Source organism: Lepidochelys kempii, chromosome 11 (genome assembly GCF_965140285.1).
Source record: "Lepidochelys kempii isolate rLepKem1 chromosome 11, rLepKem1.hap1, whole genome shotgun sequence".
Classification (NCBI taxonomy): domain Eukaryota; kingdom Metazoa; phylum Chordata; order Testudines; family Cheloniidae; genus Lepidochelys; species Lepidochelys kempii.
This window is the reverse complement of record NC_136390.1, coordinates 1,227,486-1,253,987: the sequence shown is the minus strand read 5'-3', so window position 1 is coordinate 1,253,987 and position 26,502 is coordinate 1,227,486. Positions and strand designations below refer to the sequence as shown.

Sequence of the window (26,502 nt, the reverse complement as noted above, 5' to 3'; positions counted from 1 at the left end):
CTCCTAGCCAGTTTTTGAGCCGTAACTGTACTTTGCCTCTCACCCCATGACAACTTTGCCTTTTAGCAGCCTCTTGTGTGGGGTGTTGTCAAAGGCCCTTTGAAATACAAATAAATGATGGCAACTGGTCTCCTTTAGCTGTTACTTCATTGGTATGTTTAAAGAATTCTAAGGGACTAGTGAGACATGACTTTCCTTTGCAGAAACTGTGCCAGGAACAGATATGTCTTACAGGTCTAGAATTCTCCAGATCGCCCTTACAGAGTTTGTTAAATATAGGCCCAATATTTGCTACCATCTACAACAGTGACAGCATAGAAGGAGAGGTGTCATATTTTTGCTAGGAGCCCAGCCACTTCGTACTTAAGCTCCTTCAGAATTCCTGGCTGGACCGGGTGGCCTCATGACTAATTACACTGTAAATGGCCAGTTCACTTCAGCATCTCTGCTCTGACACCTCCGTCTCACAAAGTCGTTGGTGCCTCTTTCTTTCTCATACACACACATTCTGCTCCTCTCTTCCCTGTTCTGGAATCCTGGTTGCTTCCCCCTGCCCCCACCTCTCTTTTTCAGCATCTGTTTCACTCCAGACCACTGTCTCCTCCTCCCTCTAACCTCTTCTTCCCTCATTTCCCCCAGGTTCTTTTCTACACCCCACCCCTTGCAGCCACCCACCCACCACCCACCTGCTGGATCATCTGCTCGCTGCTTTCACTCCATCCCTTCTCTTCCATTTCTCGCTGTCTGTCTCACTCTGTGTCACTCAGCTAGTGGGACTAACTCAAAGGGAGCCTGTCCCAAAATGGGCCCTGGCTCCAAACCACCATGATCTTGGGAGGAACGGTGGCTGGAATCCAAGCAGCTTTTCAAAAAAAACCCACTGAGAGTTTACACAAACTAGCCCGTCCTGTTTTAGGAGCCATAGAGGAGGAACTTCTACGTCCCAAAGCCCTATCAGTGCCATGTGTGCGGGTGTCTGGCGATGCTCAGCTGGGACTCCGGTAGTGCGAGCATCAGCACAGACAGCTGGCTGGGATTCCAGCCATGTGAGCTACACAGAGCTCGGGACCCAATGCAGTTGGGGCCCGGGAAACACCTGAAGTGCGAGGGCATATGTGCTCAGTGCAGCGATCTCCAGTGGCAGGCACACACAGGCAGAAGCTCTGTTAATTCACAGAACACCCTGTGTGTGGATGGGGCGAATGTTAACAGAGCAGTAGAGGATGTTCTGTATCTATCAGGCCACAGAACGAGGTGACTCAGTCCTGGGGATCCTGTGTCACCCTAAGGGGGAGAGAGAAGAGTGTGGGCTGCTCTGCAACAAGGCATGACTCCTAAAAATGCTAATACGTATCAGCAGTGAAAGAGTTAATAGTGGGGGGGTGCACTGCAGGTGACAGGAAGGACTGTCAAACAAAGGGTTAAACCGTCACAGCATCTTGCCCACTTGTTGCCTGTGGTGGATTATTGTAACCTCCTGAATGAAAGTGCAAAGCCCTGACATCACAATCAGACCGAGCTTTCCATTGGCTGCAGCAGTTGTTAATCAGCAGTGGAGGAATATGAGGGGCTGCTAGTGGGCTCCTGCCCTGCCCCACCTCCCCAGAGCAGCCCCAGGTGTGCAGTGAAATCCGAGAGAGGCGGGACTCTTGAGACCAGGATGCAGCTGGGATCTTCTCTCCTGCAGCAGTAAGGTATGGCCGGAGCTGTGTTCAAGCGGTAAAGCCCCAAAGGAGCTGCTAAGCAGGGGAGAGGCTCTGGGCAGTGGGGTGAGCTGGGTAGAGGTGCCAAGGATGGGGAAGCAAAAAGAAGGGGGGGATTGTGAAGGAGCAGAGGTGGCGACTGGAGAGCCCACGATGCAACTCATAGAATCATAGAATATCAGGGCTGGAAGGGACCTCAGGAGGTCATCTAGTCCAACCCCCTGCTCAAAGCAGGACCAATCCCCAACTAAATCATCCCAGCCAGGGCTTTGTCAAGCCTGACCTTAAAAACTTCTAAGGAAGGAGAACTGGACCAACTGGACCAGAGCTGCAGACAGAAAAAAATGGAGAAGGAAGAAGCCAGAGTGTCAAGCGAGAGTCTCCTGAGTGTGGGCCTAATAACCTAATAAAGATCATTCTCCAAGCCCAGAGGTTCTCAGACTGTGGTCTGCGGACTACCAGTGGTCTGCGAGCTCCATTCAGGGGTCCGTGGATAGTTCCCTCTAAGGTGCACGCCTGGGCGGCTGCACACAAGAGAATGAAGGGCCACCCACCTAATTAGTGGAGCCGCGCAGGCGTGGCTCCACTAATTAGGTGCCTGGATCCTGGAGAAGATGCATGTGTAAGGCGAGGTGGTGGCCTTGGGGGGAATAGGGGGTAGGTGGGAGGGGGGCCGTGGGGTGAGAAGAGGGGGCGGGGGAATTTGGGATGTGCAGGGCTGCGGCGACCAGAGAAAGAGGCGACTTTCTCCAGCTCTAGGGCTGCAGCTGTCAGGAAGAGACCCCCCTCCTTTCCTGCCCCAGCTCTGTGGCTGCTGCGGCAGGGGAGAGACCCCCCTCCTTCCCAGGCCCAGCTCAGGGGCTGCTGTGGTAGGGGGAGAGAGGGAGAGACCCCCCTCCTTCCGAGCCCCAGCTCGGGGGCTGCTGTGGTAGGGGGAGAGATGGCACATCCATCACATTAGAAAGGTAAGACTACTGATATTAAAATATGAGCACGCTTTTATTTGTAGTACAAAAAAACGTTTATTATTAAGGTTTTTTTATATAGTTTTACAATAGTTAGCTAATGGTACAAATGACATTTGGAAAGATCATTAAGTGGTCCCCTGAGACCCTCAGCAATTTTCAAGTGGTCTGTGAAAAGAAAAGTTTGAGAACCAATGTCCTAGCCCATGGCTTTGCCATGTCACCCCCTCTTTGCCTCCATTCACTGGCTCCTCCTTCTCTACTGCATGAAACATAACCTACCTGTTTCAAAGTAACAGCCGTGTTAGTCTGTATTCGCAAAAAGAAAAGGAGGACTTGTGGCACCTTAGAGACTAACCAATTTATTTGAGCATGAGCTTTCGTGAGCTACAGCTCACTTCATCGGATGCATACTGTGGAACTACCTGTCTTTGCTTTCACTGCCTTTCATGGCCAGTCCCCACCCTGCCTATTAGAGAATCATAGGACTGGAAGGGATCTCGAAAGGTCGTCTAGTCCAGTCCCCTGCCTCATGGCAGGACTAAGTATTATCTATCATAGAATCATAGAATATCAGGGTTGGAAGGGACCTCAGGAGGTCATCTAGTCTAACCCCCTGCTCAAAGCAGGGCCAATCCCCAATTAAATCATTCCAGCCAGGGCTTTGTCAAGCCTGACCTTAAAAACTTCTAAGGAAGGAGATTCTACCACCTCCCTATGTAACGCATTCCAGTGTTTCACCACCCTCCCAGTGAAAAAGTTTTTCCTAATATCCAACCTAAACCTCCCCCACTGTAACTTGAGACCACTACTCCTTGTTCTGTCATCTTCTACCACTGAGAATAGTCTAGAACCATCCTCTCTGGAACCACCTCTCAGGTAGTTGAAAGCAGCTATCAAATCCCCCCTCATTCTTCTCTTCTGCAGACTAAACAATCCCAGTTCCCTCAGCCTCTCCTTATAAGTCATGTGTTCCAGACCCCTAATCATCTTTGTTGCCCTTTGCTGGACTCTCTCCAATTTTTCCACATCCTTCTTGTAGTGTGGGGCCCAAAACTGGACACAGTACTCCAGATGAGGCCTCACCAATGTCGAATAGAGGGGAACAATCACGTCCCTCGATCTGCTCGCTATGCCCCTGCTTATACATCCCAAAATGCCATTGGCCTTCTTGGCAACAAGGGCACATTGTTGACCCATATCCAGCTTCTCGTCCACTGTCACCCCTAGGTCCTTTTCCGCAGAACTGCTGCCTAGCCATTCGGTCCCTAGTCTGTAGTGGTGCATTGGATTCTTCTGTCCTAAGTGCAGGACCCTGCACTTATCCTTGTTGAACCTCATCAGATTTCTTTTGGCCCAATCCTCCAATTTGTCTAGGTCCCTCTATATCCTATCCCTACCTGCCACCGTATCTACCACTCATCCGCAAATTTGCTAAGAGTGCAATCCACACCATCCTCCAAATCATTTATGAAGATATTGAACAAAACCGGCCCCAGGACCGACCCTTGGGGCACTCCACTTGATACTGGCTGCCATCTAGACATGGAGCCATTGATCACTACCTGTTGAGCCCAACAATCTAGCCAACTTTTTACCCACCTTATAGTGCATTCATCCAGCCCATACTTCTTTAACTTGCTGACAAGAATACTGTGGGAGACCGTGTCAAAAGCTTTGCTAAAGTCAAGAAACAATACATCCACTCTTTCCCTTCATCCATAGAACCAGTAATCTCATCATAGAAGGCGATTAGATTAGTCAGGCATGACCTTCCCTTGGTGAATCCATGCTGACTGTTCCTGATCACTTTCCTCTTGTGTAAGTGCTTCAGGATTGATTCCTTGAGGACCTGCTCCATGATTTTTCCAGGGACTGAGGTGAGGCTGACTGGCCTGCAGTTCCCAGGATCCTCCTCCTTTCCTTTTTTAAAGATGGGCACTACATTAGCCTTTTTCCCGTCGTCTGGGACAAGTGGCAATCTAGACTGTCCCTGACAGGTGTTTGTCTAACCTGCTCTTAACAATCTCCAATGATGGAGATTCCACAACCTCCCTAGGCAATTTATTCCCGTGCTTAACCATCCTGACAGGAATTTTTTCCTAATTTCCAACCTAAACCTCCCTTACTGCAATTTAAGCCCATTGCTTTTTGTCCTGTCCTCAGAGGTTAAGAAGAACAATTTTTCTCCCTCCTCCTTGTAACAACCTTTTATGTACTTGAAACTGTTATCATGTCCCCCCCTCCCAGTCTTCTCTTCTCCAGACGAAACAAACCTGTTTTTTCAATCTTCCCTCATAGGTCATGTTTTCTAGACCTTTCATCATTTTTGTTGCTCTTCTCTGGACTTTCTCCAATTTGTTCACATCCTTCTTGAAATGTGGCACCCAGAACTGGACGTAATACTCCAGTTGAGGCCTAATCAGAGTGGAGTAGAGCGGTAGAATTACTTCTCATGTCTTGCTTACAACACTCCTGCTAATACAGCCCAGAATGATGTTGGCTTTTTTTTTTGTAGCAGTGTTACACTGTTGACTCATATCTAGCTTGTGGTCCACTCTGACCCCCTGTCAAAGTTCCTTCCCCACTCTGAACTCTAGGGTACAGATGTGAGGACCTGCATGAAAACCCCCTAAGCTTATTTTTACCAGCTTAGGTTAAAAATTCCAAGGTACAAACTATTTTACCTTTTGCCCTTGGACTTTATTGCTGCCACCACCAAACGTCTAACAAATATATAACAGGGAAAGAGCCCGCCTGGAAACATCTTCCCCCCCAAACCCTACATCCCCTTTCCTGGGGAAGGCTTGATAAAACTCCTCACCAATCTGCATAGGTGAACACAGACCCAAACCCTTGGATCTTAAGAACAATGAAAAAGCAATCAGGTTCTTAAAAGAAGAATTTTAATTGAAGAAAAAAAGTAAAAGAATCACCTCTGTAAAATCAGGATGGTAAATATCTTACAGGTTAATCAGATTCAAAACATAGGGAATCCCTCTAGGCAAAACCCTAAGTTACAAAAAGACACAAACAGGAATATACATTCCATTCAGCACAGCTTATTTTATCAGCCATTTAAAGAAATCAGAATTTAATGCAGATCTAGCTAGATTACTTACTAAATTCTAAGACTCCATTCCTTTCTGTTCCCGGCAAATGCATAACACACACAGAAGGGAGAGAGTTTTTGTTTCTCCCTCCCTCCAGCTTTTGAAAGTATCTTGTCTCCTCATTGGTCATTTTGGTCAGGTGCTAGCGAGGTTATCCTCGCTTCTTAACCCTTTACAGGTGAGAGGGTTTTTCCTCTGGCCAGGAGGGATTTTAAAGGTGTTTACCTTTCCCTTTATATTTATGACAACCCCTAATCTCTTTCCACAGTACTCCTTCCTAGGCAGTCATTTCCCATTTTGTATGTGTGCAACTGATTGCTCTTTCCTAAATTGAGGACTTTGCATTTGTCTTTATTGAATTTAATTCTGTTTACTTCCGACATTTCTCCAGTTTGTCTAGATCATTTGAATTTTAATCCTATCCTTCAAAGCACTTGCAAACCCTCCCAGCTTGGTATCCTCTGCAAACTTTATCAGTGTACTCTGTATGCCATTATCTACATAATTGATGAAGATAGAGAACAGAACTGGACCCAGAACTGATCCCAGCGGGACCTCACTCGAGATGCCCTTTAAGCTTGACTGTGAACCACTGTGAACCATTCTATGGGAATGCCCCTCTGCCATGTACATTGGCCAAAATGGACAGTCTCTACGTAAAAGAATAAATGGACACAAATCAGACGTCAAGAATTATAACATTCAAAAACCAGTCGGAGAACACTTCAGTCTCTTTGGTCACTTGATTACAGACCTAAAAGTGGCAATTCTTCAACAAAAAAACTTCAAAAACAGACTCCAACGAGAGACTGCTGAATTGGAATTAATTTGCAAACTGGATACAATTAATTTAGGCTTGAATAAAGACTGGGAGTGGATGTGTCATTACCCAAAGGAAAACTATTTCCCCTTGTTTATTTCCCCTCCTACTGTTCTTGTAAACTGCTGGAAATGGCCCACCTTGATTATCACTACAAAAGGTTCCCCCCTCCTCCCCCACTCTCCTGCTGGTAATAGCTCACCTTTCCTGATCACTCTTGTTACAGTGTGTATGGTAACACCCATTGTTTCATGTTCTCTGTGTATATAAAATCTCCCCACTGTATTTTCCACTGAATGCATCCGATGAAGTGAGCTGTAGCTCACGAAAGCTCATGCTCAAATAAATTGGTTAGTCTCTAAGGTGCCACAAGTCCTCCTGTTCTTTCTATGGGAACGATTTTCCAACGAGTTATGCACCCACCTTATAGTAGCTCCATCTAGGCTGCATTTCCAAAGTTTGTTTATGAGAAAGTCATGCGAGACAGTATCAAAAGTCTTACTAAAGTCAAGATATACCACATATTCCACTTCCCCCCATCCATAGGGCTTGTTACCCTGCCAAGGCAAGATATTAGGTTGGTTTGACACAATTTGTTCTTGACAAATCATAAGGACATAAGAACGGCCATACTGGGTCAGATCAAAAATCCATCTTGCCCTGTATCCTGTCTTCCAACAGTGGCCAATGCCAGGTGTCCCATAGGGAATGAACAGAACAGGTAATCACCAAGTGATCCATCCCCTGTCACCCATTCCCAGCTTCTGGCAAACAGAGGCTACGGATACCATTCCTGCTCATCCTGGCTAATAGCCATTGATGGACCTTTCAGAGTAGCAGCCGTGTTAGTCTGTATTCGCATGGACCTATCCTCCATGAATTTATCTAGTTCTTTTTTGAGCCCTGTTATAGTCTTGGCCTTCACAACCTCCTCTGGGAAGGAGTTCCACAGGTTGACTGTGTGTTGTGTGAAGAAATATTTCCTTTTGTTTGTTTTAAACCTGCTGCCTATTCATTTCATTTGGCGGCCTCTAGTGTGTCTGTTATGAGAAGGCACAAATAACACGTCCTTATTCATTCTCTCCACACCAGTCATGATTTTATAGACCTTTATGATATCCCCCCATAGCTATCTCTTTTCCAAGCTGAAAAGTACCAGTCTTATTAATCTCTCCTCATAAGGCAGCCGTTCCATACCCCTAATCATTTTGTTGCCCTTTTCTGAACCTTTTCCAGTTCCAATATATCTTTTTTAAGATGGGGTGACCACATCTGCACGCAGTATTCAAGATGTGGGCATACCATGGATTTATATAGAGGCAATAGGATATTTTCTGTCTTATTCTCTCTCCCTTTCTTAATGATTCCCAACATTCTGTTTGCTTTTTTGACTGCAGCTGCACATTGAGTGGATGTTTTCAGAGAACTATCCACAATGACTCCAAGATCTCTTTCTTGAGTGGTAACAGCTAATTTAGACCCCATCATTTTATATGTATAGTTGGGATTATGTTTTCCAAAGTGCATTACTTTGCATTTATCAACATTGAATTTCATCTGCCATTTTGTTGCCCAGTCATCCAGTTTTGAGAGATCCCTTTGTAGCTCTTTGCAGTCTGCCTGGGACTTAACTATCTTGAGTAGTTTTATATCATCTGCAAATTTTGCCACCTCACTGCTTACCCCTTTTTCCAGATCAATTATGAATATGGTGAATAGGACTGGTCCCAGTACAGACCTCTGGGGGACACACTATTAACCTCTCTCCATTCTGAAAACTGGCCATTTATCCCTACCCTTTGTTTCCTATCTTTTAACCAGTTACCAATCCATGAGAGAACCTTCCCTCTTACCCCATGACAGCTTACTTTGCTTAAGAGCCTTTGGTGAGGGACCTTGTCAAAGACTTTCTGAAAATCTAAGTACACTATATCCACTGAATCCCCCTTGTCCACATGCTTGTTAACCCCCTAAAATAATTCTAGTAGGTTTGTGAGGCATGATTTCCCTTTACAAAAACCATTTTAATTTCCCCCAACAAATTATGTTCATCTATGTGTCTGACAGTTTTGTTCTTTACTATAGTTTCAACCAGTTTGCTCGATGCTGAATCAGGCTTACTGGCCTGTAATTACCGGGATCACCTCTGGAGCCCTTTTTAAAAATTGGCGTTGCATTACCTATCCTCCAGTCATTTGGTACAGAAGCTGATTTAAATGATAGGTTACAAACTATAGTTAGTAGTTCTGTAATTTCACATTTGAGTTTCTTCAGAACTCTTGGGTGTACACCATCTGGTCCTGGTGACTTTTATTGCTGTTTAGTTTATCAATTTGTTCCAAAACCTCCTCTAATGACACCTCAATCTGGGACAGTTCCTCAGATTTACCACCTAAAAAGAATGGCTCAGGTTTGGGAATCTCCCTCACATCCTCAGCCATGAAGATCGATGCAAAGAATTCATTTAGTTTCTCCGCAATGGTCTTATTGTCCTTGAGTGCTCCTTTAGCACCTCGATCGTCCAGTGGCCCTACTGGCTGTTTAACAGGCTTCCTGCTTCTGATGTACTTAATGTTTTTTTGCTATTACTTTTGAGTCTTTGGCTAGCTGTATTTCAAATTCTTTTTTGGCCTTCCTAATTATATTTTTACACTTCATTTGCCAGAGTTTGTGCTCCTTTCTATTTTCCTCATTAGGATTTAACTTCCACTTTTTAAAGGATGCCTTTTTTCCTCTCCCTGCTTCTTTTACTTTGTTGTTTAGCCACGTTTGTTGTTTAGTTTTCGGTTTTCTTACTATATTTTTAAATTTGGGGTATACATTTAAGTTAAGCCTCTATTATGGCGTCTTTAAAAAGTTTTCATGCCGCTTGCAGGGATTTTACTTTCAGTGCTGTACCTTTTAATTTCTGTTTAATTTAGTCATTTTTGTGTAGTTCCCCTTTCTGAAATTAAATGCTACAGGGTTGGGCCACTGGGGTGTTTTCCCCACCACAGGGATGTTAAATTTAATTATATTATGGTCACTATTACCAAGTGGTCCAGCTATAATCACTATTTTTTCATTTGACTGTGTCTCATCAGATCCTACCTGTATTTTATCTTCCATCCTCTCCTCCTTACTAGGACATAGAGAATCTCCATTACTAGATCCTCCTCTAAGGGATGTCTCTGTCCGAACCATGTGCTCCTCCACACCTGTCGGCTCTCCCCCAGCCCTGAGTTTAAAAACTGCTCAATGACCTTTTTAATGTTAAGTGCCAGCAATCCGGTTCCATTCTGGTTTAGGTGGAGCCCATCCTTCCTGTATAGGCTCCTCCTTTCCCAAAATTTCCCCAGTTCCTAATAAATCTAAACCCCTCCTCCCTACACCATTGTTTCAACCACGCATTGAGACTCTGCAGTTCTGTCTAACTGGCCCTGCGTGTGGAACTGGGAGCATTTCAGAGAATGCTCCCATGGAGGTCCTGGACTTCAATCTCTTACCTAGCAACCTCAATTTGACCTCCAGGACCTCTCTTCTATCCTTCCCTATGTCATTGGTACCTCCATGTGCCACGGCCACCGGCTCCTTCCCAGCATCTCACTCTCCCTTTGGCTGCCATTATAAATCTCACCCCATGGTGGCGCCACGCTGCAGTTACTGCACTGGCCTGGGACTCCACAGATTGGGGTTCTCTTCCCTGCTCTGCTACAGACCTGGGCGAGTCCTTTCGATTTGCCAGCTGTAAAATGGGGATAATAGTAGTCTCCCTACCTCGCAGCATGATGCGAGGGCAAATCCCAAATTCCTGGGAGGTTCTGATCCTGCAGTGAAGGGCTCAGAGAAGGCCCATGTGCTCAACGATGAGAAAACCTGCTTAGCAAGTGACCTGTTCCTGTCCACACCAGCTTCAGTTTCAGAATGGATTTATAGCATAGCCCCAGGCCTGGCGGGCTGCAGGAGTCCCATTCAGACGGGAGAGAGGCATAGGTCAGGGTAGCCAGGCTGCCTCTGAAAGAAACGGTCACAACCTCCTGGCCAGAGGCAGAGGAGACAGGCAGTCCAGGTGCTGCCAACACCTGGCCCCCAGGCAGTTGCCGAGAAAGTAACCAACCAGACCCCCCCAACCTGCGAGCTCCAGTGACATGTGGTGGATGCCCCATCCAGTCAGAGGGGCAGATACGACCCTCCCCAACTCTGCCCGGGCCTTCCCCATCCCGCAAACAGCACCCCAGGTTTATGGGAGTTGAGCCTCAGCCAGCTCCCCTCTTCCATCCCCAGTCTGCGCCGCCCCTGGCAGGGTGTAAATGGCACCATCGGAGCCAGAGGAGATGGAGGCGCGGAGCTGGCTGTGGGGAACACACTAAAAGCACCACAGTTCTATACAGTCTCTTTAGTGACCCTCCAACGGCCCATACACACCACGAACAAGAGGAAGGACAGACTGGAGCCCACGTAAGAGCCCTCAGGGCTGAAGACCAATCGACCAGCAGAACCCGCTAAGATCCATCAGAGAGGGAACAACAAAGCCACTCCAGATCAGCCTCGCCCCTCTCGCCAACACCCAAAAGTGAGACACCACCACCTGCTGAGCAATGGTATCAAAGCCTAATGACCAAACAGTATCAGCAGCGAGCCCTAATACTTAGGAGCCACCATGCCTTGATACTACAGCGACTGGTTGTCTCGGACTCACAGGCGCTGTGCTCTCTCGGCTCCATACGGCCCCTGGGAGGAACCCCCTTCAGTGTGTCAGCCCTCCGGGAGGGCTGCACTGACCCTCCGAGGTTAGGACCTCTGGCCCCGCCACCTCCTGGTACTGAACCTCGGAGCCTTCAGCAGCCTCTCTCTCTTTGAGCCCCTGCAGTGAGACGGCTTGCACTGGACACCCAGGGCCTCCACACCCAGAGGGAGCAATGCCCCCTGATCTCAGCCACTGTTGTAAAACAGGGGGGTTTATCGTATATCTAAACCCAGCAGAGGCACGTCTCAGGGCCTGGGGCCTGGCCAGTCTCATCAACGTCCATCAGGGTCTGTCCCCGCCCCATGGGCTCAAGCTGCTCTTTGTCCCAGTCCAGCAGCCCCCTCCCTCCAGCTGACCATCCCATATCGCCTCCCCCAACAGCCCCTCATCTATCCTGTGTCATTGGTCCCAGGCAGACAGGCCCCCTGGCCTCCTCTCTCCCGTCCTTTGTTCCCCCTGGCTGGGCAGGTCACCGGGGCCCTCTCGCCTCAGCCCTTTGTCCTCCCACTGGCCAGAACCGGCAGGCTCCCAAGCTGGGCTGGGCCTCCGGGTCACTGGTTACTAAGTTCCACAATGTCCAGGCCAGTGTCCGGGGTGCAGGCTGCTAGGTGAGATCACACCTAATCCTCTGCAACAACAATTCCCCCCACCCCTCGTTACACACACAGCACACAGGGAAACTAAGGCACACACAGTGTTCGTGCAAAACGCTAAGAAAATCCCCCACTTTGTCTAACTGGCGTTCTATAAATACCACAGACAGACTAGATAGCACCGATGGCTAAGGACATGAGGCAGAGGCACCGACTTCTTCTCTACTTGAGGGGGCTGCTCAACCCCCCCTCCGCCCAAGACCCCTTCCCGCTCCCTCCCAGCGCCTCCTGCACACCACGGAACAGCTGATCGCGGCGGGTGAAGGGTGCTGGGGGGGGGAGCAGTTGATCAACGTGGCCGCCAGTGGGTGAGAGGCCCTGGGGGGAATCGGGGAGGGGGAAGCTTGACTGCTAAGCACCCACTCATTGTTTTCCATGGTGCTCCAGCCCTGGAGCACCCATGAAGTTGGCGCCTATGACAAGAGGTAATCATTATGTCCTAGGAGGCCATCAATAGTACAGGCCATCGGTTATACCGTATTCTCCCTTAAAGACGTACGAATCCTAATCTATCGGGTCCATCTGTCTTTACGGACATGCCAATGACAAAGGCCCAATGTCCCCTGCACTGGGGGAGCGAAGGGGAGCCCTGACTTCAAACTAGTGGGTAAGAGGCTCAGCCCACGAGAATGGTGAAATGAGAGATCAAAGGAGAAAAAGCAAGTGGTGGAAACTCTCCCATGCCCCACCCACATCTCAAGCGCCACCCACTCAACATCAAAATGATCAGCCACTCCCAGCAGGTGGTGCAGACCTGTAATCCAATCAACCCTCTCTATCTGGTCTGCTTTGATCTGCGGGGAATTAGTTAATGTCTCACTCCCCATCGCTAGCCTATAGAAGGGACACCACCTTGAAATGAACTGCGGCGGCGGAGAATGTGGGAATTTGTCTCATATTTTTATGAACAATATGTGTGTCTCATTATACCCACTCACTTTGTACTGCTGCCCATTGAGCAAGAAGGCTTGGGGCATGAGACACAGGTGGATGTCAGGTGTGCCTGTCTGGATTGGGACTGGTTACATTATCAAGGACTGACTGGAATTAACACATCTGAATGAGGGCCCTGCAGGGACAATGGAAACCTCAGTGAAGAACTGACTGACTCCAGGGCAGGACAGATGGACAAGGTGGGTTGGGACAGGGTAGTTGAGGGAGAAAGTTTGGTGGCCAGACTGAGCAGGAGAGAAGGAAAGATGGATTTCTGAACCGTTAGTAGACACAGGAAAGGGGGAGTGGGTTGGACAGACTGACACATGCCAATAAACAGGGGCTCAGGACAGACCGAACCCAGCGGGAGCATGGGGAGAGAGGGTGAGAGCTTGGGTTGAGAGTGCAGGCTCGGTGCTCGATTCAGGCCGCAGCCGGATATTTCTGACAGCGGGGGGCGAACTGCCCCCTCCCTGGGACCTCTAGGCTGATTGGTCTGTTCTGCGCTCCACAGGGCCAGCTCTTCACAGGACGCACCTGTTGCCACTCTGCATGAGAATGCCCAGCTAGACGAAAGGCCATGATCTCCACGGACCACGGCTCAAGCCCAACCATCTTGTGCTGCATCTCCAGAGACGCCCCCCCCGCTCCTGGCTGGTTCTGCTGCTCCGCTGGCTGGCTGGCCTCTGCCCAGGATTGACGGTCACCATGGGGGAGTACTACGACGTGCTGCGCATTCCCTGTGATGCCTCGGACGAGGACATCAAAAAGGCGTAAGTCCTTCCTTGGAGCATCCCCTTCCCCACACATCTCGAGGGCACGGTTCCTCCTGTCTCTGTCCGTGACTGCCAGCACTCTCCCAGCCCCAGGGCCTCCTCCTAACTGAGACAGAAGTGGGGGTCCTGGTTGAGATCCCTCCTCTGGTCAGTGGGGCTGTTGCTCCTCCTATTGCCGGTCAGTGCAACTGGAGGGTTGTGGCACAGTGGCTGGCACCTGCAGCGGGGTGTAAAGGGTTGTGTAGGGGCCCTGTTGAAGCCAGCATGGGCAGGTGTCACTGACTGTCTCTGGACCCGTGCAGGTACAGGAAGGCGGCGCTGAAATGGCATCCGGATAAGAACCCGGGGAAGAAGGAACACGCCGAGCAGAAGTTCAAAGAGATCGCGGAGGCCTACGAAGTGCTGTCGGACAGTAAGGGGACAGCGTCTCCCCAACCCAGCCATCCGCCCTCGCTCAGTGCACTGCGGGTCGATGCTCCCACGCGTCTCGCTGCACTTGTGTTGTGCTCCTTGTGGCTGCTTGGGCAGCAGCTTCTGATGCACACGCTCTGTGTCTGTGTCTGTCCTGGGGCACCAGCTTTGCACAGCTCCCTGGAGACACCTCTTGGAGCGGGTGGGGTGCTACTCTCTCCGGCCCCATCATTCCAGGTTCTCCCTTCCCCTCCAGCACAGGCCCCAGGGAGGAACGTTACCCTGCAGCTGAGCCACAGGGCATCCTTTCGCCAGGCCTTGACCCCTGCCTGTGGTTAGGTGCGGGGTACCCAGGTCCGATGCTGTAGGCCCCTGGCACAGAAGCCAGAGCCCCATCTCATACTGGAATCCTGCAGCATGGCACACCTGCACCCTGTGATGTGGAGTTACCCTGGCACCGTTCACCCAGTGTCTATGTTAGGGATCTCTGTAGCATCTAGCGACACGGTATCCACACATCTCCCATAGCTGGGCAGGGACCCTGTGGCAGGTTATGTCTGTTCCTCCTAGGTTCTTTCTCTACAGCGAGGCCCCCTCTGGCTCAGTACTGGGGCGGGAGGTCAGCCTGGTGAAAGGGCCGCTGTGTCTGCAACGAGAAGATGGGCTGGGTGACCTCTCGCTCCTTCTCCCTTCCAGAGAGCAAGCGCGATCTCTACGACCGCTACAGCAAGAACAGGCTCACGGGGGCAGGTGAGTGACCCACCCTGACCCTGCCCTCAGCTGACCCTGCCCAACCCTCTGGCTTCAATGAGGCCAGAATTTGTTCCTGCGGTTGGAACTTTGCTCCCAATTCTGCTGGTGACGCACGAACCAGAATTGACCCCGGCTCATTCTCCGTGGGCTGGGCTGGCTCTGCAGGGCTAACAGGAGCCCAGGGCACAGAATGCTTGCTTCTGTCCGCCTGCGAATATCCTTAGGGAGCCCATCGGCCAAGGGAGGAGGGGCCATGTTCCAGATCAGCATCGCACTCAGGGCCTTTCCTCCTGGCCCCAGAGCTCTGCAGTGGGGAGAGACAGGATCCCAGCCTTGGCAGCCCAAAGCAGGGTGTCCTGTTTGCTTCCTGTTCTCGTTCCTTTTGAAGACCCTTGCGAGGGCTGGCAACCAGGGTGCCGCATTTGCCATTTCCTGTCTCTGCCTTTCCCTTTCTGCAGGGCCTGGGGGATCGAGGGCTGAAGATGGAGCCCCTAGATTTATGTTCCACTTTCGCAGCCCCCATGACATCTTCAGAGAGTTCTTTGCGGGACAAGAGCCTTTCTATGGTGAGTGAGAGCCTAAGATTCTGTGGGACCAGCTGGCCCAGGAATGAAGCTGGGGCCTGAGGGAGCAGAAGGGAGGTTCTGACGTGATCAAGCAGGTGCTTAGGTCCTCACAGCTGGGACAGAGCATGGCCTTGGTACTTGGCTAGAGCAGCTGAAGGGAGAAATGAAAGAGGAATTATCCTGAATTCTCCCAGTGGTGAATGGCAGGGTTTTCTCCAGAAACCCAGTGGGGTCTCCACATGCTCAGCTCCGAACAGTTCCCACGGCAATCAGCCGGAGGGTCCATTAGGGGAGGCGCACATCGGTACAGCTGTGTACGATGGACCCTGCATGTTCTCTGAATCTAGGGCAACAGAACATCCGGAGCCCTGGCTGCCTAGCAGAGGGGCTGTCCTGCCTGGTTGTGGAGTCTCCACAATTCATTGTCATTGTCCACAATGCCCCAGACAGTCCCACAATCGTATCTTGGCCTGTCAGCAACGGGATCCTCTCGCATGGCCAGACATGCTTCTCTTTAGCCAAGGAGTGGAGATGGGGAGTAAGAATCACCCCCTATTCCTGTCCATGGGCTTTCTGCCATTCTCCTCTGCAGACCCCCTGGTAGTTGGCCTTGCTCCTTGTCGTCCTGTGTCACCCCCCACCCTCCCCAGCTCTTCTGACTCACAGGGACATTCTCTCTCAGAATCCAAGAAGAACATTTTCCTTTAAATTTCACACCTCCCATATATTTCGTTCCCCACTGCCCCTCCCCTCACACTCTAGGCTAAGCGATCCCCGCTGAGCCATTTGGAGCCTGGGACTGGCTGAACTCACCTGACAATGTGTTCACCACCCTGTTTTTCAGGATCCTCTGGACCCTTCAACTCCAGCATCAACGCAGGAAAAGACTTCCGCTTCTTCTCTACCTCGACCAAGTTCATCAATGGCAAACGCATCACAACCAAAAGGTAAGGAGGGGCCACCAGCCGGTGGAAGTTTGGCTAAGCCAGCCTGTCTTACATCAGCACAGGGGGGCAGCCCATTGGGCCAGTAGGAACAACAGGCCATTGTTTAGGTGAGCAGCATGGCCCAGTGGATTCAGCGGGTCAGAAGAACCATGTTCGACTCCTGCTGCATGGGGCAGTTATCAGATTGGGCCATGTGTCTGGAACAGCACCCTAAGGGGTTCAGAAGAGAATAGCTGGGGATTTGGGGGATGATGTTGAGGGTCTGGAAGTGATATATAGGGGGGTGAGGTGTTTAGGTTACTCCTAAACAGATGCTTCCCCTTCTTTGGCTCTTGTCTACTTCCCAGGACTGTGGAGAACGGGCAGGAGCAGGTGGAAATTGAAGAGGATGGGGAGCTGAAATCTGTCCACATTAATGGTGAGAAGCAGAGTCTTCCTGGGCCATGGATGGCACAAGAGACTGAGAGCAGGGAAGGAGCAAAGCTAGTTTCTTGGGGCAGGCAGTGGCTCTCTCTGAGCTTACCGGGACCCAGCAGCCCTTGACCAAGTCCCCTTGGCTGCTCCCACCACTGAACAAATCCCCCAAATCCAGCTGCCACTAGCTAAGTCCCTCTGGACCTGTCTGCTCTTGAACAACACCCCTTGTACCATCCTCTACAGCTAGCCCGTGAGTGGAATAAGGGCCTTAAGGTCAACCAAGGTCTTTAGTGCTGAGTGAAGGCCCTGCTGCTGGGTGAGGCTGGACCTCTGTTACTGTCCTAGGTGATGTCCCAGTGGGGGATGGGAGTTTAAAGCTGGGCGTCCAGTTATTGGCCCAAGGACTCTTTTTATGGGAGGGCGGTGGGAGGGGCTGAGCCCAGGCTCATGGCTGCTGCTCTGTAGCTGGAGAGGTGCACAAGTTTTCTTCTACGAATGCTGATGAGGGTAATTTCTTGCAGATATGGCTGTTGACGAGACAAGCAGCAGAGCAGCAGCAGGGAACGAATCTCATGCTGGGCCTACCAAGGTGCACTCTGGACGTAATAAGATGCATGCCAGATACAAGTCAGCTCCTGGATCTGAGTTACCAGTGGGGAGCCAAGAGTCCCACATGGAAAAGAAAGAGTCCCATGCTAGGACCGAGTTGAAGCTCAGCTCCGAGCCGCAGGCCGGGAGGAATTAGTTGTATGCTAGGAGAAGAGAGGCCCAGGCTGGGGGAAGGAGGCATGCCTGCAGGAGCAAGACACAATGAAGCAGCTGCAGAGTGGAAGGAATCAGCTTCCAGGTAGGAGCTGGCTCCTGGCTGGAATGAGCTAGCTGTGGAGAACAGGACTGCTACGGGTGGGATGCAACTGCTTCTGGATACAAGTCAGTACCCGTGTGGAACTAAGAATGGAGTCAGGTGTCCAGTGGAACAAGTCGGCTCCCTGATGCCACCAGTTGGCCCCAGGACGACACAAGCAGGTTCTCAGGCAGAAGCAATCTCCGGGTCTTGTCCCTTAATCCCAGCTACTTCCAGAATCTCTTTCCCCCAGGCTGGGGAGAACGCTAGGAACAGTGGGATCTGTTGTGAAGTTTTCCAGATGGCACTGGCCAGCAGGCGAGGAGCTGTTCAATACAGATGGGACCAGAGCTCTCAGTCTCTGTCTCCGTCATTCTCTGAAGAGTCAGCCAGTGAGCAGCTGCTTCGACAAGGACAGGAGCAGAGCTGTCTCACGGCCGAGGACTGGTCTGGCCTCTAGAGGTCCAGTATGGTGGGGGCTGTTTGCAGCTCAAGGATCTTCCATTGCTGCTACTCCCATCGCATACAGGAGGACATGGGTCCTGCTAGCTACTCACACACAAAGGTGATGGGGGGCCTATAAGAGCCCAGAGAGAGCGCTGGCTCCCCCCGTGCTGTCAGGAGGTTACAGCCCCCTGGCTGCTGCGGCTCGGTGCTCTTGGTTTGGCTCTCTTTGAGGGGTGCCCAGGGAAGGGAAAGGGGGGCGCATTCACAAGGCAGCGGGGGTTATTTTGGGAAAAGTACAATTGTGTGAGAACTAGTGTTAGGCAGCTCAGCCCTGAGGCCCTGTATAGAGTGTGGTAACACCCTCCCCTGCTCCCCACAGAATGGCTTTAAGTAGCCACAGGCAGGTGGCTTCTGGCCTGGCAGGCTTTGGGGCTAAAGAGGGCACACACCTTGTGCCAAAGGCAGCTATGACCCCTGAATGCCAAGTTGGCTGGTGTGAGCATTGGTGTGGGGACAATCTCTGAGTTGCTCTGCTGGAAACAGTGGGAGAGATTCCAGAGGACTGGGAAAGGGCAAATCTAATGCCCATCTATAAAAAGGAAAATAAGGACAAACCAGGAAATTACAGACCAGTCAGCTTAACTTCTGAACCGGGAAAGTTAATGGAGCAAATCATTAAGCAAACAATTTGCAAACCTCTAGAAGATAATCAGGTGATAAGTAACAGTCAGCATGGATTTGTCAAAAACATATTGTGTCAAATCAACCTGATATCTTGCTTTGGCAGGGTAACCAGCCTTGTGGATGGGCGGAAATGGTAGACATGGTCTATCTTGACTTTAGTAAGGTTTTTGACACTGTCTCCTATGACCTTCTCATAAACAAACTAGGGAAATGCAACCTAGATAGAGGTACTATAAGGTGGGTGCAAAACTGGTTGGAAAACCGTTCCCACAGAGTAGTTATCAGTGGTTCACAGTCAAGCTTAAAGGGCATATCGAGTGAGGTCCCACAGGGATCAGTTCTGGGTCCAGTTCTGTTCCCTATCTTCATCAATTATGTAGATAATGGCATACAGAGTACACTGATAAAGTTTGCGGACAATACCAAGCTGGGAGGGTTTGCAAGTGCTTTGGAGGATAGGATTAAAATTCAAAATGATCTGGACAAACTGGAGAAATGGTCTGAAATAAATAGGATGAAATTCAACAAGGACAAATGCAAAGTACTCCACTTAGGAAGGAACAATCAGTTGCATACATACAAAATGGGAAGTGACTGCCTAGAAAGGAGCACTGCGGAAAGGAATCTGGGGGTGATAGTGGATCACAAGCTAAATATGAGTCAACAGTGCAATGCTGTTGTAAAAAAAGCAAATATCATTCTGGGCTGTTTTAGAAGGAGTGTTGTAAGCAAGACCCAAGAAGTAATTCTTCCGCTCTACTCTGTGCTGATTAGGCCTCAAGTGGAGTATTGTGTCCAGTTCTGGGCACCACATTTCAGGACGGATGTGGACAAATTGGTGAAAGTCCAGAGAAGAGCAACAAAAATGATGAAAGGTCTAGAAAACATGACCTATGAGGGAAGATTGAAAACATTGAGTTTGTTTAGTCTGGAGATGAGAAGACTGGGGGGGGGGGGGCATGATAACAGTTTCAAGTACATAAAAGGTTGTTACAAGGAGGAGGGAGAAAAATTGTTCCTTAACCTCTGAGGACAGGATAAGCAGCAATGGGCTTAAATTGCAGTAAGGGAGGTTTAGGTTGGAAATTAGGAAAAAATTCCTGTCAGGACGGTTAAGCACTGGAATACATTGCCTAGGGAGGTTGTGGGATCTCTATCACTGGAGGTTTTTAAGAGCAGGTTAGACAAACACCTGTCAGGGATGGTCTAGGGCAGTGCTACTCAAAGTGGTGATCCGTGGACCGGTGCCAGTCCGCGAGCCATCGGCTGCCGGTCTGCGCGCACATTGGGGAAAAAAATTGTCAGGCTCCACATCAGATAGCTTGAGAAGCACTGGTCTAGAAATTAGTCCTGCCTTAGGTGCAGAGGACTGGACTAGACGACCTCTCGAGGTCCCTTCCAGTCTTATGATTCTATGAAATTGGAACGACAGCTGTTAAAGATGTCTGTAACATAGTGGTATCTATGGACCCAGTAAAGGACAGGGTGCAAATTACAACTTAACTAGAGCAGGGACATTATAAAAGTGTAGAGGCCAATTCTGCAAAATCAGTAGGATGTCAGATCAAACAGTTTAATCAGAACAGGCACCTGGTCCATCATAAAAACTACTTATGTATCTATATATAAATGCAAGAAATTGAAAAGCAAAAAATAAGTGAGCGGGAATGCTTGGCAATGGACGAGGACCCTGCTATAATAATAGGCATTACAGACACATGGGGGAATGACCCAGACCGGTGGGATATAGTAATATCTGGTTATAAACTGTACAGGAAGGAGAGTACATTCATGCATAAGGGATTCTATACAATTTAGCAAGAGATAAATTTGGAGTGGAAAAGACCAAGCAATTGAATCTATGTGGTTACAAATTCAAAGCTGTAGGGATATACTAGTGGATTTATACCACTGGTCTCCAGATCAAGGGAAAAAATTGAGTGCCCAATATTGAAAGAGATCAAAGATGCAGCAAAATCCAACAAAACGACAATGGGACACTTTAACTACCACATATACACTGGTCAAATGGCACAATGGGACAGAGCTTAGAGAAATAATGTTTCAACATTTAAGTGATTTGCTTCTTGGAGCAGGTAGTTCTAGAGCACACAAGAGGAGAGGCTGTTCTTGACAGTTGTAACACACAGGAGCTAATTCAGAAGCAACAGGAAGGTGAGCCATTGAGTACTAGTGACCCTGGTATGAGGAGGTGCAAATCCTAGAGGGAGGTAAGTACCCCCCAGCGACACTGCTCTAGAAAGGGAGACAAATACATTCAGAAGGTTAATCAAAAAGGCCCTAAAGCTAAAAGTAAAGGAAGTAACATTCATAGAGGTGGCTTGAATGTTCCTTACAAAAATACTTCTGGAGTCTCAGCAGGCACGCAGAGCGCTGAGCACAAAGTGAACCAGGAAGGCAAAGCATAAACCATTTTGGCTAAAAGACAACCAAGATGCTATTTGACCCAAACAGAAATCCTTCAATATGTGAAAATCTGACCCTAGTGAAGCCAACCACAAGAAGCATAAATTGCAGCAGGCAATAATAAGAGGAAAAGAAAGGCCAGAATGGAGTTTTAAGAGCAAAAATGGGGTTTTAAGAGCAAATGGCTAAAGGTATAAAAACTGAACCGATTCTTTCAGTACATTAGAAGCAGGAATCCTGCAGATGAATCAGTAGGTCCACGGGCGCACCAAGGGCTAAGGCACTAACGAAAAAGAGATAAGGACGTTGATGCAAAGCAATCCTCTAGCTTCTCAGCAGTCTTCACCACCAAGGGTGGGGGGGAAACTCCTGCCCTGGGCCTGCTCTTTCTTGGTAACAAAGGCAAGGCGCTTTTAGAGACAGATAAGAACATAAGAATATCAGAGCGGCCAGACAAAGCTTTTGACACGGTCTCCCACAGTATTCTTGTCAGCAAGTTAAGGAAGTATGGGCTGGATGAATGCACTACAAGGTGGGTAGAAAGCTGGCTAGATTGTCGGGCTCAACGGGTAGTGATCAATGGCTCCATATCTAGTTGGCAGCCGGTATCAAGTGGAGTACCCCAAGGGTCGGTCCTGGGGCCAGTTTTGTTCAATATCTTCATAAATGATCTGGAGGATGGTGTGGATTGCACTCTCAGCAAATTTGCGGATGATACTAAACTGGGAGGAGTGGTAGATACGCTGGAGGGGAGGGATAGGATACAGAAGGACCTAGACAAATTGGAGGATTGGGCCAAAAGAAATCTGATGAGGTTCAATAAGAATAAGTGCAGGGTCCTGCACTTAGGACGGAAGAACCCAATGCACAGCTACAGACTAGGGACCGAATGGCTAGGCAGCAGTTCTGCGGAAAAGGACCTAGGGGTGACAGTGGACGAGAAGCTGGATATGAGTCAGCAGTGTGCCCTTGTTGCCAAGAAGGCCAATGGCATTTTGGGATGTATAAGTAGGGGCATAGCGAGCAGATCGAGGGACGTGATCGTTCCCCTCTATTCTACATTGGTGAGGCCTCATCTGGAGTACTGTGTCCAGTTTTGGGCCCCACACTTCAAGAAGGATGTGGATAAATTGGAGAGAGTCCAGCGAAGGGCAACAAAAATGATTAGGGGACTGGAACACATGAGTTATGAGGAGAGGCTGAGGGAGCTGGGATTGTTTAGCCTGCAGAAGAGAAGAATGAGGGGGGATTTGATAGCTGCTTTCAACTACCTGAAAGGGGGTTCCAAAGAGGATGGCTCTAGACTGTTCTCAATGGTAGCAGATGACAGAACGAGGAGTAATGGTCTCAAGTTGCAGTGGGGGAGGTTTAGATTGGATATTAGGAAAAACTTTTTCACTGGGAGGGTGGTGAAACACTGGAATGCGTTACCTAGGGAGGTGGTAGAATCTCCTTCCTTAGAGGTTTTTAAAGTCAGGCTTGACAAAGCCCTGGCTGGGATGATTTAACTGGGAATTGGTCCTGCTTTGAGCAGGGGGTTGGACTAGATGACCTTCTGGGGTCCCTTCCAACCCTGATATTCTATGATTCTATGATTCTATGACTGGGTCAGATCAAAGGTCCATCTAGCCCAGTCTCCTGTCTTTCAACAGTGGCCAGTACCAGGTGCCCCAGAGGGAATGAACAGAACAGGAAATCATCAAGTGATCCGTCCCCTGTCGCCCATTCCCAGCTTCTGGCAAACAGAGGGTAGGGATGATGATGGAAGAAGAGGGGGTGGAGCAAATTTCTAATTTAAAAAGCAACAAGTCACCAGGCCCAGATGGTCCTGCCAGTAGCCTGGGTTCTCTCCCACAGACACTAACTCTTACCCCAGGACCACTTCTTCCCTCCCAGCAACTGCATCTGCTATTCCCTAGGCCCTCGTCTGCTCCAGAACTCCTGGAGTGGGGAAGCGCTGAGTCGTCTCGCCTTAAAGGGCCAGTATACCCTCTTACACTAACTACAGACAGAAGACTGGAAGGTAGCAAATGACGTATCCATATGTTAAAAGGCTCTGTGGTGATCCAGGAAATTATTGACCTGTAAAAGCCTTACATCTATATCTGCCAAATTAGTTGAACTGATAATTAATAATAGAATAAAATCTGGAAAATCATGATTTAATAGGGTCTAACCAGCATGGAACAGCAAGGGAGAGTTGTGTCTTCCATGGGGTGAGAGGCAAAGTACTGTTGTGGATCAAAATCTGGCTAGGAGACAGAAACCAAAGAGTAAGATTAAATGGTCAATTTTCATCATGGCAGAAGGTTAACAGCAGGGCTGCAAGGTTTCATCCCTTGTTGTTTCATATATTTATTAATGATCTGGAGAGGGGGTGAGTAGCGAGGTAGCAAAATTTGCAGATGACAAAGTTATTTAGGTTAGTCAAGATCAGAGAGGGCTGTGAGGAACTTCAGAGACCTGAACAAGTTAGGGGAATGGGACACACGATGGCAGATGACATTTAATGTTGACAAATGGAAAGTAATACACAGTGGAGGGAAAAAAATTAAACTACTCTACCTTGCAGGAGTCTACATTAACTGTATCAACCCAAGAAAGGAACTGGGACATAGTAATACAGAGTTCAGTGGAGACCTCGGCTCAGTGTGCAGATGTGGTCAAAAAAGGATATTTGAATACAAAAAACAGAAAAGGGACAGAATAGTACAGAAAATATTATGAGGCCTTCATATAACTCAGTGGTGCAGCCTCCTCTGGACCCCGTGTCCCGCACTTCACACAGGATGCTGTAAAGCTAGAGGGAGTTCAGAGGAGAGCAGAGCCATGTCAGCACACAAGGACTCACCGGCAGTGTTTTAGCACTGTGACCTGATGATGAAAGATGCTCTAGAAATACCTCTAGTGGAATGAAAGATTCCAGCTCAGCACAGTGATTTCCACCTGCATGGCTATACAATCTATTCATTCCTAGAGCAGTCAGTGCCCTGGGTGGCCCTAAGGCATGTGTGCAGTGCAGACGGTTATGCACAGCTCAGGCAAGGTACCACTACTAACAAACAAACACAGACAGGGAAAGAGTTAATGGTGAGAGCAGCACCCTGGGTAACAGGAAGGACTGGCAAATAAGGGGCTAAACCATCTTTTCCACTTGTTGCCTGTGGTTGATTTTTGTAACCAACCGAAGACCTCAAATGCCAAGTGCAAAGTCCTGACATCACAATCAGCCTCCCCTGGTCTCCAGGCAGCGCCGGCCAGGCAGGGGCTGGGCTCTGCAGGGGGACATGAAACCAGAGAGAGGTGGAGCGTGACCATGATGCAGCCAGCACAGCCTCTTCCGACACAGGGAGGTATGGCTGAGCTGTATTCGTGGGGCTGAGCTCCTGGGGAGCTCAACGAAGAGCCCCGTGGGATGGAGAAGGGCGGACGCTGAGCTAGGCAGTGCTCAGACAGTGGCTGACGCAATTGGTGCAGAGCAGAGAGTGGAAAGGGGATGTAGGAAAAAGCATGAGGGTCAGACAAGGGCTGGTCTCCTGGGCATGGGCCTAATACCCACGGCCTAGGAGCCTGGCCCCGTGGTCTGCCCTGGGAAGGGCCATAAACCTCAGCCAACGGTGAGCTCAACACCCTCCTGACCCCAGCAGGTCTCCCTGCCAGGACAGGGATGGGTCTGGCTTGTGGGCTAAAGCTCCCCGGCACGTCTGAGAACCGCAGCGAGAGAGGCTGCTCAGATCTCACCCAGAGAGGTGACATCTGTCCTGCCCTAGCCCAGCCCTGCTGCCAGGGAAGTGGCCAGTCCAGCCCAGGCCCAGTCAGGCTTGTCTGTGGAGTAGAGGAATTCTGAATCGGTTGAAGTGGAAGCAGCTGGGGTTCAGCTGACAGCAGGAACGGCTTGGTGGCTCAAGCCTTCGTGGGCATGATGGTGGGGAAGGAAGGAAGCCTTCTCCATGGCCACCAGAGCCAGGGCAGAAACTTGTCTCTGAGCTGCCATCTGCCAGACTCAGTGGAAGATGACCCTTGTCAGTTGTCATCTGCCATGGCTCATGGTATAACAAGGTGGCATGGGAGGACTGGGAGGAAGGGTTGTTTTGTGGGCAGTGCACTGGCCTGGGAGACCCTGCATACATGCATGCCCAATTATACGGAGAATGGCTTTATCACGTAGTGTGAGCAAAACAGACTAGGAAGCTAGGGTCCAACTGCTAGTCCCCAAAAGTGCATAGGCAGGAGATACTCCACTTAGAATCAAAGAATCATAGAATATCAGGGTTGGAAGGGACCTCAGGAGGTCATCTAGTCCCACCCTCTGCTCAAAGCAGGACCAACCCCAACTAAATCATCCCAGCCAGGGCTTTGGCAAGCCTGACCTTGAAAACCTCTAAGGAAGGAGATTCCACCACCTCCCTAGGTATCACATTCCAGTGCGTCAGCATCCTCCTAGTGAAAAAGTTTTTTCCTAATATCCAACCTAAACCTCCCCCACTGCAACTTGAGACCATTACTCCTCGTTCTGTCATCTTCTACCGCTGAGAACAGTCTAGAGCCATCCTCTTTGGAGCCCCCTTTCAGGTAGTTGAAAGCAGCTATCAAATCCCCCCTCATTCTTCTCTTCTGCAGACTAAACAATCCCAGTTCCCTCAGCCTCTCCTCACAAGTCATGTGCTCCAGCTCCCTAATAATTTTTGTTGCCCTCTGTTGGACTCTTTCCAATTTTTCCACATCCTTCTTGTAGTGTGGGGCCCAAAACTGGACAAAGTACACCAGATGAGTCCTCACCAATGTCGAATAGAGGGGAACGATCACGTCCCTCGATCTGCTGGCAATGTCCCTACTTATACAGCTCAAAATGCCGTTAGCCTTCTTGGCAACAAGGGCACACTGTTGACTCATATCCAGCTTCTCATCCACTGTAACCCCTAGATCCTTTTCTGCAGAACTGCTGCCGAGCCATTCGGTCCCTAGTTTGTAGCGATGCATGGGATTCTTCCGTCCTAAGTGCAGGACTCTACACTTGTCCTTATTGAACCTCATCAGATTTCTTTTGGCCCAATCCTCTAATTTGTCTAGGTCCCTCTGTATCCTATCCCTACCCTCCAGCGTATCTACCTCTCCTCCCAGTTTAGTGTCATCTGCAAATTTGCTGAGAGTGCAATCCACACCATCCTCCAGATCATTAATGAAGATATTGAACAAAACCAGCCCCAGGACCAACCCTTGGGGCACTCTGCTTGATACCGGCTGCCAACTAGACATAGAGCCATTGATCATTACCCGTTGAGCCCGATGATCTACCCAGCTTTCTATCCACCTTATA

At 49.4% G+C, this 26,502-nt stretch overlaps 2 protein-coding genes across 2 annotated transcripts; both read left to right on the top strand.

Annotated features, from left to right (window-relative positions):
- Window positions 1-1,624: 1,624 nt before the first annotated feature.
- LOC144929124 (dnaJ homolog subfamily B member 3-like) lies at window positions 1,625-14,732 on the top strand. The gene is made up of 4 exons (XM_078847980.1): window positions 1,625-1,694; window positions 13,428-13,686; window positions 13,992-14,101; window positions 14,671-14,732. Exons 2-4 carry the CDS (start codon window positions 13,622-13,624, stop codon window positions 14,730-14,732), a joined length of 237 nt encoding a protein of 78 aa, XP_078704106.1. The 5' UTR covers window positions 1,625-1,694; window positions 13,428-13,621.
- A 27-nt stretch (window positions 14,733-14,759) lies between these two features.
- On the top strand, window positions 14,760-17,906 carry LOC140895240 (dnaJ homolog subfamily B member 2). The gene is made up of 5 exons (XM_073304672.2): window positions 14,760-14,850; window positions 15,312-15,419; window positions 16,264-16,366; window positions 16,714-16,784; window positions 17,305-17,906. Exons 1-5 carry the CDS (start codon window positions 14,760-14,762, stop codon window positions 17,526-17,528), a joined length of 597 nt encoding a protein of 198 aa, XP_073160773.2. The 3' UTR covers window positions 17,529-17,906.
- Window positions 17,907-26,502: the final 8,596 nt, after the last annotated feature.

What these genes read in the sequence shown, in the direction of transcription:
- LOC144929124 (XM_078847980.1), top strand. Translation starts at nt 13,622, where the DNA reads ATGGGGGAGTACTACGACGTGCTGCGCATTCCCTGTGATGCCTCGGAC. An exon ending in GACGAGGACATCAAAAAGGC is followed by an intron (nt 13,687 to 13,991) that starts GTAAGTCCTTCC and finishes GGACCCGTGCAG; the next exon opens with GTACAGGAAGGCGGCGCTGA. An exon ending in CTACGAAGTGCTGTCGGACA is followed by an intron (nt 14,102 to 14,670) that starts GTAAGGGGACAG and finishes TGTTCCTCCTAG; the next exon opens with GTTCTTTCTCTACAGCGAGG.
- LOC140895240 (XM_073304672.2), top strand. Translation starts at nt 14,760, where the DNA reads ATGGGCTGGGTGACCTCTCGCTCCTTCTCCCTTCCAGAGAGCAAGCGC. An exon ending in GGGACAAGAGCCTTTCTATG is followed by an intron (nt 15,420 to 16,263) that starts GTGAGTGAGAGC and finishes CCTGTTTTTCAG; the next exon opens with GATCCTCTGGACCCTTCAAC. An exon ending in AAACGCATCACAACCAAAAG is followed by an intron (nt 16,367 to 16,713) that starts GTAAGGAGGGGC and finishes TCTACTTCCCAG; the next exon opens with GACTGTGGAGAACGGGCAGG.